The sequence below is a fragment of the Hipposideros armiger genome, unplaced genomic scaffold (genome assembly GCF_001890085.2).
Source record: "Hipposideros armiger isolate ML-2016 unplaced genomic scaffold, ASM189008v1 scaffold_523, whole genome shotgun sequence".
NCBI lineage: Eukaryota > Metazoa > Chordata > Mammalia > Chiroptera > Hipposideridae > Hipposideros > Hipposideros armiger.
This window is the reverse complement of record NW_017731873.1, coordinates 306,873-320,955: the sequence shown is the minus strand read 5'-3', so window position 1 is coordinate 320,955 and position 14,083 is coordinate 306,873. Positions and strand designations below refer to the sequence as shown.

The following is a 14,083-nucleotide window of genomic DNA, read 5'->3' as shown; positions in this document are numbered from 1 at the left end:
TCCAATTTAAGGGCCTTCGTTATTATTTTCTCTGCCTGGAATGCTCTTCCTCCTGTTGGTGTCAAGTTTGTTCATTGTTTCCTCAGAGAGACGTTGGCTAACTACATTTGTCCTTTCTATACATGACCCAGCTTTATTTCCTTCATAGTACTTATCATGATCAGTTTATTTCTTTATTTTTTCTCTGCCAGAATGTAAGCTTCAAATTGCCTGGAGTTTGTGTGTTTACTGCTGCAGCTCCAATTCCAAGCAGAATGCTTTTTAAATAGACACTCATTAAATATTGTTGAATGAAATAAGGACTGAACCATAAAAGTAAGGTACATATGATCTTGTAACCTTGAGGCAAGGATCTGTCTTATTCGTCCTCCATCTGCGGAGCATAGTTTGGAGTGTGACACTTGCACTATAAACCCTTTATTGGTAATAGAATAGAGAGCTACTCAGGTCCTGTACAGTGGATACCGTGTACTCGTGTAATGAATGCCCTAGGACCCGCCCTAGTAAAATTCATTCAGAAAGACCTCGGAGCCTAGAGTCTCCCCTAGAAGTAAATTAGGAGTCGGAACCCTAGTGGGAGGATGGAAAAATGACTACGACTTCCAGAATGCACTACAACCCAGACCGGCGTGGAACGGTGCATGCTGGGAGCCCTTCCCTTCCGGGCAACAGAGGAAAAGCTTTTTTGAATGTGATACTGGAGGCGTTTTGAAGTTGCTGGTTCTTTTCCCCATAAACTGAATCTCTGGATGAAAAGAGGGCCTGCCTTTGTCTTTCAGTCCGGGAAAGGTAATCCACGCCGTGCACGTACTCCTTTTCGGTGAGCCAGATGGTGGCAGCTCTGGGCGGGTAGAAACTGACGATCCCAGTCCTCATTTCCCAGGCCCCAAGCTCTGACCCAGTTAGTGTCAGAGCTTGTTTCGTGCCCTGGGTCGGGACGTTGGAGCGGCCCTCTGGGCAGACTCGGCCTTGCTGCATTCTGGCGCGTACCGCCTCTCTCACTACTTACCTACCCCCCAGCACCTGTCCCCGCCTCCTTACATCTCTCACCCAAAGTGGGAGTTGAACCGTCTTCTGTGTCTAACTGTGGCCCAGCCACGCGAAGAGAAGAATCTCTGGGCTTGACGTTCTTTACACTGACGGTGTGGGGAAATTTTCTTCTAAAACCAGCCTATTTTCACTTCTCTAAAGGGAAATGAGAAAAATAACAGTGTAGGGAGTTCTTATAAATGCTAAATTTATTGAAATGATGGGTATAGTTTCCTTATCTTTTTTTTTTCCTGTTTGTTTTTAGAGTCCTTAGCTGAACGATGGTCTTTTGTAGGAAGGTTGTGGTGGTGATTGCTTTTTAAAAATATATTTCTTAGCAAAATCACCTTTTTTCGGTAGCCAGTACTTTTAAGTCCATAAAACTCAAAAGTGACTGCCAATTCAGTACAACTCAATCTATAGACCAAACCTCAAAGAGGTGATGTGTTTTACCTAAAATTCTGAAACCTGAGTTATAATCCAGTTATCTTAACTCTGGAATCAGTTACTGTGCTCATTCTGCTTCTAGTCTTTGGGTTGAGAGTACAGCTTGGAGCCTGACTGGGTTAGCGTTTTCTTTCTTTCTGCCTGTTGTGACATCTGAGCCAAGGTTTAATCCATATAGAATCATAATGGTACTTAAATTAGCTTGTGTAAATCTCTTAACTGTTAACTGCTATTGTTAAGATGTGTTTATTTACCCTCCGCATCATTAACTTTAAGGTTTTGTATTTAGCTACATCAGTTGATAAAACTTCTCTTTGTTTTCTATTACCTGATTTTTCTTACTTGGGCAATTTTATAAGTGTTACTTTTTTTCTACCTCAGACCAGACACACTTTTTGAAATACAGAGGGTGTCAGAAAAAAATATGTACACATTTTAAGAAAAGAAAAAACTGTATTAAAATTGTAATACTCAATATACACTGATAACAAAAGATGAATACAAGTCATGTGTATACATTTTTTTGGCACCCCCAGTATTTGAAAAACTATTTTTATTTGTATTATTACCTTTGTTTTATTGAAACTATCAACTTGAAAAACAGTGGTGAAATTTTGGTTGAGATTTACAAATAAGTTTGTATATTTGAGGAACAGTAGGTACATTGAAAATTTCTTTGTCTAAATAATCCAGTTTTAAATACATTTAATTGTTCCGGATCATTTTATAAAATGCATTTTCTTTTTCTCCAACTCTTTCTAACTTAAAATAATACTGTGTTCCTTTCTAGCTACCTGATGTACCATGCTTTCTTGTGACATTTGTGGTGAAACAGTAACCTCAGAATCAGATATGAAAGCTCACCTCCTAATTGTTCACATGGAAAATGAAGTTATGTGTCCATTTTGCAAGTTGTCAGGTGTGAATTATGATGAAATGTGTTTTCATATTGAAACTGCTCATTTTGAACAAAATGAACTAGAAAGAAACTTTGAGAGGATCAACACAATACAGTATGAAACTTCAGATAATGGGGGTGACAGCACCCTACAGTGTAGAATGGAAGTTAATTCAAGTATTCATTCAGCTTGTGCATCTAATCATCCAAAAATTTCAGCTCAAAGCCTGCCTAAGGATGGTACTTTAAAACATAAAGACTTTTATTCGGAGAACTTAACTGAGTCGAGAAAATTCCTGAAAAGTAAGGAAAAACAGTGTGACCTATCCAGAATAAAAGGAGCAATTTATGATACAATGTATAGTCCTCCCGATTGTCCATTCTGTGGAAAAATAGAAGATTGTAGTCAAGATATGGAAACTCATGTGAAAACAAAGCATGCCAACCTTTTAGACACTCCATTAGAAGGTAAAGTGTTCATTTTTTTTTTAAACTAAGGTACAGATTAAGAGAGCGAGGTATTTTATTTTATTTTTAAAGATTTTTATTGGGGAATTGGGAAGGGGAACAGTGTTGGGGAATTGGGGAAGGGGAACATTGTGTTTTTTCAGAACCCATCAGCTCCAAGTCAAGTTGTTGTCCTTCGATCTTAGTTGTGGAGGGTGCAAGCTCAGCTCTAATTCCAGTCGCCTATAGAGCTGGAGGGGGTGGCAGGGAGGTCGGTCCACCATCCCATGCAGGAGTCCAGCCGGCAACCTTGCTGCTAAGAACATGCATTCTCACCAGCTCATTGGCAGCTCAACTCAGGCTCAGCTCATTGGCCCATGTGGGAATCGAACTGGTGACCCTGTTGTTCAGAGCTCATGCTTTTAACCAAGTGAGCCACGTGGTGGGCCTCCATCGTTTTATATAATAAGTAACAGTAGTCTCAGTTTAAGAGAATTTTGATGCAGATGATAAATGTTTCAGCTACATTGAGGGTAGTTTTATAACCTTTCTAGGGAGAAATACACTCAGTCCACTTTCCAGAGGGTGTTGTTTTATTTACCACCAACCCAATGGCGGCTGGACTGTCTCAGACTGTGATTTTCCATCATTGAGTTCCAGTTTGATTCTATTATGATTAGAAAACACGCTCTATGATTTTAGTTCTTTTAAATTTGTTAAGACTTGTTTCATGGCCCAAGATAATGGTGTGTGATCTACCTTAGTACAAGTTCCATGGACACTGGGGGAACAATGTGTATTCTGCTATTGTTGGGTTGAATGTTCTATCTTTATCAGTTAGATCATGTTTTTTTATTGTGTTCAGATCTTCTATTTCCTTGCTAATTTCCTGTGTAGCAGCTCTACCAGTTTTTGAAAAGCAGTTGTTGAAGTCCCCAATTATAATTGCATATTTGTCTATTTTTCTTTTCATCTCTATCAGGTTTTGTTTCATGTGTATTTTAAAGCTCTGTTGGTGCACACACATTTAGGATTGTGTCTTTTTCTTACTGTTGAGTTTTAAGAGTAATCTATATACTTTGGATAGAAGTCCTTTATCAACTATGTGTTTTGCAAAGATTTTTTTCCCAGGCTGGGATTTGTCTTTTCATTCTGTTAACAATGTCTTTTGCAGAGCAGTTTTTACTGGTAATGAAGTGCAACTTATTTGATTTCTTCTTTCATGGATTGTGCTTTTGGTGCTGTGCCTAAAAACACCAAATCTAAGGTCATCTTTCTTATGTTATAGAAGTTTTATAGTTTTGAATTTTACATTGAAGTCTATGTTTTATTTGAGTTAATTTTTGTAAAAGGTGAAAGAAAAGTGTCAAGATTTATTTTTTAATAAATAAATGTTACTTTTTAGAGCAAGTCCATGTTCATAGCAAAATTGAGCAAGGAGTATAGAGCGTACCCATATATATACTCCCTTGCCTCATAGACTCACAACCACCTCCACTATCAACATCCTGTACCAAGTGTAACGTTTGTTATCATCAGTGAACCTACATTAATACATTCATATTACTCCAAGTCTGTAGTTTAAATTAGGGTTCACTCTGGTGTTGTACATTCTACAGGTTTTGACCAATGGATAATGACGTGTACCCACCATTGTAGTATCCTACAGAATAGTTGCACTGCCATAAGAATTCTCTGCTCTACCCCTTCATTCCTTTCTCCCCATGACTCTAGTCAACCACTGATCTTTTTACTGTCTTCATAGTTTTGCCTTTTCCAGAACATCATATAATTAAAATCATATAGTATATACCTTTCAGATTGGTTTCTTTCATTTATTAATATGTATTTAAGTTTTCTCCATGTCTTTTCATGGCTCAATAGCTCATTTCTTTTTAGGATTGAATAATATTTCATTGTCTGATGTACCACAGTTTATTCATTCACCTCCTGAAATACATCTTGGTTGCTTCCAAGTTTATGTTATAAATTATGAATAAATCTGCTATAAACATCCATATGCAGGCTTTTGTGTAAACAGAAGTTTTCAGTTTGGGTAAATACCAAGGAATGAGATTACTGCATTATATGATAATAGTGTGTTTAGTTTCATAAGAAACTTCCAAACTGTCTTCCAAAGTGTCTGTACCATTTTCCATTCCCACCAGCAGTGAATGAGAGTTCCTGTTGCTCCACATCCTTGTCAGCATTTGGTTTTGTCAGTGTTCCAGATTTTGGTCATTCTAATATGTATGTAGTGGTATCTTGTTTTAATTTTCAGTTCCCTAATAACATATGGTGAATATTTTTTCATATGCTTACTTATCTGTATATCTTCTTTGGTGAGGTATCTGTGAAGGTCTTTGGTCCATATTTTAATGAATAGGTGTTGGATTTTGGATTTTGTTAAGTGCTTTTTCTGCATTTATTGATGTGATCATGTGATTTTTCTTCTTTAGCCTGTATGTGGTGGATTACATTCATTGATTGGTGAATGTTGATTCAGCCTTGCTTAGTTGGGATAAATCCCACTTGATCAGTGTATAATTTTTATACATTCTTGGATTTGATTTTTTAATATTTTTTTGAGTATTTTTGCATCTCTGTTTATGAGAGATATTGGTCTGTAGTTTTCTTTTCTTGGTTAGCTTTGTCTGGTTTTGTTATTAGGGTAATGCCAGCCTCATAGAATGAGTTAGGAAGTATTCCCCTTATTTCTAAATATTGGCTTGTTGGAAAAGTCATGACGTATTTTTTCTATGTTTTTCGTTGCAAAAATGCATCATGACGTTTCTGACAACCCAGTAGTTCCTGGAAGAGATTGTAGAGAATTGGTATAATTTCCTTCTTAAGCATTTGGTAGACTTCACTAGTTAACCCATCTTGACTTGGTGGCCAGGAATGTTATTAATTATTTATTCAATTTCTTTAGTATATATAGGCCTATTCAGATTATGAGTATCTCTATCTTGTGTGAGTTTTGCCTTATTGTGTCTTTCAGGTGATTGGTCCATTTCATCTAGATTATCAAATTTGGGAGCATAATTGTTCATAAAATTTCTTTATTACCTTTTTGTCCATGAGACATGTAGTGATTGTCCCGTTTTAATTCTGATATTAGTAATTTGTGTTCTCTCTTTGCTAGAGGCTTAATGATTTTATCAATCTTTTCATAGAAACAGCTTTTGGTTTTATTAGTTTTCCATATTGATTTTCTGTTTTCAATTTCATTGATTTCTGCTCTGTTTTTGTTATTTCTTTTCTTCTGCTTACCTTGGATTTACTTTTTCTAGTTTCCTGGTGTGGAAACTTAGATGATTAATTTTAGATCTTTATTCTTTTCTGATATATGCTTTCAGTATTATAAATTTCCTTCTAGGGCCAGCCGAGTGGCGTGTTAGTTAAGAGCTGGCTTGGGACGCCAGCTCTGAGCAGCAGAGTCCAGGTTTGGATCCCACATGAGGGGCAGTGATGCTGCACCCTCTACAGCTAAGATGCTGAACAACAGCTCAACCTGGAGCTGGGCTGCCATGAGTCGCCGCTGTTGGCGTAGGCTGCAGCCCCTGCTGCAGTGGGTTGCCATGGGCTACCGTGTGTAGCCAGCAGCCAGCGTGAGCGGCCAGCAGCCGCCGTGAGCGGCCGTCCAGAAGCCAGCAATTGATCTGCCTCACCTGGGAAGAGCGCAATGATGGTGCCAACTTGGGCCAGTGAAGCAACGTCCTCCACAACTAGACTGAAGAACAAAACAGCAACTTGTCTGTTCCCCTTCCCCCAGTTCCCCAGCGCTGTTCCCATCCCCCAATTCCCCAATAAAAATCTTAAAAAAAAAAAAAATTTCCTTCTAAGCAATGCTTTCGCTGCATTGCAGAAATTTTAAGTTGTATTTTAATTTTCATTTCATTCAAAATATTTGTTAATTTCCCTGGAGATTTCTTTGATGCATTGTTATTTAGACATGTGTGGTTTAATCTCCGTGTTTGGGGATTTTCCAGCTGTCTTTCTGTTAATTGATTTCTAGTTTAATTCCGCTCTGGTCTGAGAGCAGACATTGTGTGATTTCTATTCTTTAAATTTCTTAAGGTTTAGAGACCTAGAATGTGTTTTATGGCCTAGCATGTGGTCCATATTGATGCATGTTTTATATGAGCTTGAGCAGAATGTGTATTCTGCTATTGTTGGATGAAGTTGTGTAGAGGTGTCAATTATATCCAGTTGATTGATGCTACTTGCTATTGAGTTCAACTATATTCTCACTTGTTTTCTGCTTGCCTCATCTGTCTCCTACTGATGGAGGAGTGTTAAAAATTCTCTAACCATATAATAGTGGATTCATTTGTTTTCTTTTTGCAGTTCAATCAGTTTTTGCCTCAAATATTTTGACAACCTGTTGTTAGGCACATACACAATTGAGGATTTTTATGTCTTGCTGAAGTATTAAATCCTTTATTATTATGTAATGCCCCACTTTATTTCTGATAACATTTCTTGTTCTGAAATCAGCTCTCTCAACTTAATATAGCTACTCCTGCTTTTTTATTTTTTGAATTAATGCCATGGTGTATATCTATCCCTTTACCTTTAGTCTGTATGTGTATTTATGTTTAAAAGTGGGTTTTTTGTAAACAACATATTGGTAGGTCTTGTTTTTTGACCCCCTGGGACAATCTGTTTTTAAATTGGTGCATTGACATTTAAAGTGATTCCTATATTTGGTTTAATAATTAGCATATGTGTTACTGTTTTCTGTTGTTACCCTTGTTCTACTTTTTTTATCGTATACTCTTTCTCTGCCTTTTGTGATTTTAACTGAGCATTTTATATGATTCCATTTTCTCTCTATTGAGAAAGACAGTTCATACATACAGTCTTTTGACCCCTGCTTGGCCACATAAGAATGGGCCTTCCACCTGAAACACTTCTTTATCAAGAGATAGAGAGGCCTCACAGCCTGTGCTGGATTCATTTCCTTGTGTGGAAATATCTTTCTTTGTTTCTGCTTAAGTGTGTGTGTGTCATATAGCATCTGCCCAACCTTACTGCTATATCTCTCCCCTGGGAGAAGCGGATGAGGTCTTTCATTCTGCTGCACAAGATGAGTGTTTGGCGGGACCTACTGGTCATGGCATACCAATGTCTAATACTGAAGTTGATTTTGCTCTATCTATTCTCTATGTGTTTCTCTACGTTTACTATGTGTAAAGTGTTGTTCCATCCAGTGTTTGACTGCACTGTTTTCTTTGGTGATTCTGATACCAAGATGAAATGTTTGTTCTGACTTCTACTCCTGAAAATAACCAGCAGATGCCACTTACTCAACACTCCTTTCTTATCATATCAATTATATCTCTATTTTCAGTTTTTTTAATGCTTGGCTTACAGTTTGCAGTTTACACTAACAACTAATCCAAGTCTACTTTCAAATAACACTATATCACTGCATGGATAGTGCAAGTACCTTATAATAACAAAATTCCTCCCCCCATCCCTTGTATCATTGCTGTTATTCGTTTCACAGAAACGTAAGTATACATATATTCATACATACATACATATATGTGCATACATAATTGAATACATTGCAGATATTTTTATTTTGAGTAAACTTATCTGTTACATCAGTTAAGAATGAGAAAAATCAATTTTTCCTTTACCTTCACTTCTTCTCTGATGCTCGTCTTTTATATATACATGTTTCTGACCTATATAATTTTCCTTCTCTCTAAACAACTTCTTTCGACATTTCTTGCAAGCAGTTCTACTGGTAGCAAATTACCTCAATTTTTGTTTGCTTGAGAAATTTATTATTTCTCCACTTTTTAAGAATAATTTTGAAGGGTACAGAATTCCAGGTTGGTGGGTTTTTTCCCTTTGGACACTTTAAATATTTCACTCACCTCTCTCATTGTTTGCATGGTTTCTAGGGAAAAGTCAGATGTAATTCTTATCTTTGCCCCTATATAGGTAAGCTGTTTTTTTTCTTTTGTCTTCTTTCAAGATTTTTTATCTTTTATTTTCTGAAGTTTGAATATTATATACCTATGTGTAGGTTTGTTGTTGTTTGTTTATTGGCATTTACCCTGCTTGGTGTTTTCTGAGCTTCCTAGATCTGTAGTTTGATGTCTGGCATTAATTTGGGGAAAATTCTCAGTTGTTATTACTTCAAATATTACTGCAACTCCTTTTCTTCTTCTGATATTCCCATCATGTGTGTTATACCTCCTTTTGTAGTTCTCCCCCAGTTTGGGATGCATTGTTCTCTCCTTTTTTTGTCTTTTTTTCTCTTTTCAGTTCAGTTTGGGAAATATCTCATTATATCCTCAAGCTCAAACATTCTTTCTTTAACAGTATCCAGCCTGCTAATGAGCCCATGAAACACTTCTGTTGGTGCTTTTTTATCTCTAGCATTTTTTTCCTTTTTCTTTTTAGATTTTTTTTTTTAACTGGGGAGTTGGGGGAGGGAACAGCATTGGGAAATAGGGGAACAGACAAGTTGCTGTGCTTTTGTTCTTCAGTCTAGTTGTGGAGGATGTCGCTTCCCTGGCCCATGTTGGTATTATCATTGCGCTCTTCCCGGGTGAAGCAGTCAGTCGCCTGCCATTGGACGGCCGCTCATGCCAGCTGCTGGCTGCTCACACCGGCAGCCGGTCACTCACGGTATCTCACAGCAGCCCACTGCAGCCTATGCCATTACCAGTGACTCAAGGCAGCTCAGCTCCAGGTCGAGCTATTGTTCACCATCTTAGCTGTAGAGGACAAAGCATCACTGGCCTATGTAGGATCCCAACCAGTGGCCCTGCTGCTCAGAGCTCGCGCTCCCAAGCCAACTCTTAACCAATGAGCCACTCGGCCAGCGCTCTTTCTTTTTTTTAATGATGTGAATTTTATTAACTTTCGAAGATTTACAGCACCCAAAGTATTTTTGTTTATATGAGTAAAAGGTTAAAAAAAACCCTTTTTTCCCTCATAAAATACAAGAGTAACCAATTTTACCATCAAATAAAATTAAAAACTGGGTTTCATTTTAAATTAGTCCAAAGTGGCGTTTAGGAACTTAGTTGTAGGCTGCTGTGCTGACTCCACGACAAACCAAAGTATAGAGTTGGTTCTGGTTTTGTTTGGGTTTTTTTCAATACCCAATGCTCATAGATTAAATTCTGGAAATAGTCCAATTGTAAGGCAGGGATCTGTTTGGATTCCACCAAGGGTGTGCTCCTTGGGTTGGATGCTGGAGGGTGAAGCACGATTTGCGGGACCCATATCAACTACCTAGTATTCATCAAGGTAAAAAAGTTCATCGTTTCCGCCTTGTTGCTTCATCCCTGGAAATGTACTGCAAGATAACTCCAATTCTCTAGTATTCATCAAGGTAAAAAAGTTCATCGTTTCCGCCTTGCTACTTCATCCCTGGAAATCTACTTGGTACTGCAAGATAACTCCAATTCCTCCAAATTCTTTCATAAACTGGGATGCTTTTTATGAATTATCTAAGACAGTTTCCAGTGTAGCTCCAAATATTTTATAGTTGTTAGCAAACCATTCCAACAGTGGCATGTTATCAGCCAGCTTATATTCTTGTGTCGTCTGTGAAATGAAATTGATCCTTGTTCTGCAGTTAGACAGAGAATTTTCTTCTCTTCTGTGCCTTGGCAATGAGAAATATTTCATTGTATCCAAATTTTCATAAACTGTTAGAATTTCTGCAGCTTTCATGTCCAAAGACTTTAGTGTATAGTCAGCTCCAAAACAGTACTTGTCTGTGTCTTGGCTGATTTCATTGAAGTATCATTGGATTCATTTCTTCTTTTGAATGACTTCACCTTGGAAAGTAAATCAGCAGATAACTCAATACCTTGGCTTCCATTTTCACCAACATAGGATATATCAACTAATTTTAAGACTTTAGGCTGCAACCTCTGATCAAACATACCAGATTGGCTTAGTTCAGTTTTAAAGTCAGCTGATCCAGCTAAAATGAGTCCAGTCACATTCACATGGTCCGCAGAAATAACAGCTGCACAGCAGTCTTAGCTACTTTCCGAACATAGTTACTCCACTTGCAAAGCAAGTCTGACATGTATGGATTGATGAGTGCTTTCACTCTGCCCATCTCGGTCCCTCTTCGGCACCCGGTATCAGCCAGGTCTTGGTCTTGCAGAGCTAACACTTCTGTCCTGGACACATTGCACCTATCTGCCAGCAGTGCTGCTGGATGGCTCCAGCTCTTTGATTTCCTGCTCCCAACTAGGTAGTATGATCCCCAATTCTTAGCTTTATGCTGAATGCTTGACTTGTGCATCTCACCACTTAGTTTGGAAAGTGCTAAGAATTTAGCCTCTAAAATCCATATGTGGACTGGCCCCTACATACCATTCTAATTTTTCTTTCTACTTTTCTTATTTTGACTACAGATGTGAATGTTTGTAATATTTTCTTTTATTATAGTGGTAAGAAAGGTTTGTGCTTATGTTCAGTCTTCCATCTTAACCCTAGAAATAGAAAAAAACAGCTTTAAATCAAGTTACAAAGAGCTTTTATTTATTTAATAAGGTTCGTGGATGGTAGACCGTCTTTGACTTGGGGTGAAAGGTTATAAAGTTTTAAAAATAAAACCAATTGAATTATGTCTCTAATACAGATTGTGATCAACCACTGTATGACTGCCCTATGTGTGGGCTCATGTGTACAAATTACCATATTCTCCAGGAACATGTTGACTTGCATTTGGAAGAAAGCAGCTTTGGACAAGGTATGTTTATGTTTAAAAATAAGAATGTCATGACTTAATTTCTACTTCCTAGGACACATCTAATTTTTAGATTAGTGATATGTAGAGGAAAACAAGCGTACTGGTTAAAAATAAATCTGTACCTTTAAAGAATTTTAATCTACAAGTTTTTTTAGAAGTCGTTTCACAGAAAAATTGTGAAGGATGAACTATTGTGACCAACTATTGAACTATGGGTGTACATCCAGTGTTTTGCCCCAGAGCACCAGTATTTAGAAGACAGTGAAATATTGTGCAATTTTTAAAAATTTGTTTGATTTGTAAGTTGAGGCCATTCTTTCAGCAGCAGCAGTAACTGAATTTAGCATCTGGTCAACAAAACTTGTTGAACTAGGAAGCTGCCATATGGCACATACAAAAAATAATGTGAACTGTGTGACTAAAAAGTTTCTCAAGTGCATTTCCAGCTGCTTGCCCAGATTCTTATATTACCACTTACTAGTTTTACGTGACTTTATAAAAATTTTGCTCTTCCCCTATATTTTTTTTTAAAGATTTTACTGGGAATTTGGGGGAGGGAAACAGCGTTGAGGAATCGGGGAAGGGAAACAGACAAGTTGCTGTCCTTTTGTTCTTCAGTCTAGTTGTGGAGGACGTTGCTCCACTGGCCCATGTTGGTATTATCATTGCACGCTTCCTGGGTGAGACAGTCGCTCACTGGCCATTGGACAGCCGCTCATGGCGGCTCACAGCAACTAATGAAAGCGCATGCCAGCTGCCGGCCAGCCCCAGTGCAGCCTACACCGTCGCTGGCGGCTCACCGCAGCCCAGTTCCAGATCGAGCTGTTGTTCACCATCTTAGCTGTAGAGGGCACAGCGTCTCTGGCCCACATGTGGGATCCGAACCGGGCCCTGCTGCTGAGAGCTGGCGTCCCAAGCCAGCTCTTAACCAACACACCACTTGGCTGACCCTCTTCCCCTATATTTTTAATATGGCATTGTTTTAAGTAATCATTATGGCATCTTAGAAGTGGGAAGATCCTGTATGAGTTTCACAGTCCCACAGGAACAAATATAAAGCAGACCCTAAGAGAAACCAGTTGTGTTCTGCTGGGTTTCGGTTTCTTAAGGTAGTTAGACATTACCTGTTAATACAGGAGTCTTTTGTGTTCTAGTGTCAGTAGTCCTAGTAGCAGTCAGTTATCTCCATGGACAGCATTACCTATTCACTCAGCCCAATCTCAAGATGAGAATTACTACAGCAAAAATAGAACAGTCTTCTACTCTGTTGGTTCTCTACTAACTACTGTGGAAGACTAGCCTCTTAAGTGGAATGTCTGATCATTCTGACTTTGTTTATGACAGGCTTTGTATGGGTACCTAAATTATTCTGTAAGCCTATATAGTGAGTAATGAGAGAGAGATATGGTCTGGGTATCACTGTAGATAGTCTCAGAAGTACACTAAGATTCAGTTGTGAATTGCGTATCTCCAAAAGTGGAAGTGGGGACAAACAGGAACATGTAGCTGAGGCTGAAAGATTTGAAAGTAAAGACTATTCAAATACATAATTAAACCATCAAATTGGGAGGTCAAGGAGACAAGATACAGGCCAGAAGCCACTGACTAATGGATCTGTGGAACGCTGGGTAGAGAGGAAACGGCAGGATGTTGCGGAGTTGTACTATCTGTTTGAGACCACACTCAAACAAATGACCTAATACCTATGCTTTGCAAACATATATTTATACTCTTTATTACACCCCTTCCCCCACTCAGTATTTCTTTTAAAAAACCAATCTGCCTGATTTGTGTTAATGAGGAGCACCATTGAAAGGTATTAGTAAATTTGTCTTAAGTTCTGGTTTCTTCAATAGTTAATGATACCTAACTTCTTAAGGTTATTGTAAGGCTCCAAATGAGAAAATTAATGAAAAGTGCTTGTCACAGCCTGAAAACTCAATGAATATTAGTGATTTAAATGGAGATTATACCCTTACAGAAACAGTTTAGGTTGTGCCAGATTTATGTTCATTGTTTCCATGACATCATAGTCATGAATAAATGGCAAAATAACATTTATTCCATTTAAAAATATGTATTTATATATAATAAGTAAGCTTTGATTTCAGTAGTTATTTTATTCTAAACATTAAAAGTATCACTTTGTGAGAGGTGTAAATATCTAATTAGTACATTGTTTTATACACCTGAATCTAATTTTAAAAAAATATCTAATAGGCATGGATAGAGTCCAGTGTTCTAGAGATCTGGAATTGGCTCACCAGCTTCAACAAGAAGAAGACAGAAAGAGGAGATCTGAAGAATCAAGACAAGAAATGGAAGAATTTCAGAAGCTGCAGGTACATAGATTAATAACAATTATCACATTTTGGTTTGGTAGAGTTCTTATTTTTGAAACATGCTGTCAAGACTTCAGTCTAGGGGCCGGCCGAGTGGCGTGATGGTTAAGAACTCGCTTGGGATGCCAGAGGGCCCCGGTTCGGATCCCACATATGAGGGCCAGTGACACTGCC

The 14,083-nt window shown here is 38.0% G+C and overlaps 1 protein-coding gene and 1 pseudogene across 2 annotated transcripts in view; one reads left to right on the top strand and one right to left on the bottom strand.

Annotated features, from left to right (window-relative positions):
* Positions 1–702: 702 nt before the first annotated feature.
* ZUP1 (zinc finger containing ubiquitin peptidase 1) overlaps positions 703–14,083 on the top strand; it is a 27,455-nt gene continuing 14,074 nt past the window's right edge. Inside the window, exons 1-4 of one of the 2 annotated variants that reach the window (XM_019668282.1) lie at positions 703–789; positions 2,267–2,842; positions 11,457–11,567; positions 13,788–13,909. In XM_019668282.1, the coding sequence (XP_019523827.1) occupies positions 2,281–2,842; positions 11,457–11,567; positions 13,788–13,909 (795 nt within the window). In that variant the 5' untranslated portion in view covers positions 703–789; positions 2,267–2,280. Of the gene's footprint in view, positions 821–2,266; positions 2,843–11,456; positions 11,568–13,787; positions 13,910–14,083 lie in introns of both variants that reach the window. The other variant, XM_019668283.1, reaches the window with a different exon arrangement.
* LOC109396448 (eukaryotic peptide chain release factor subunit 1 pseudogene) lies at positions 9,885–11,117 on the bottom strand (annotated as a pseudogene).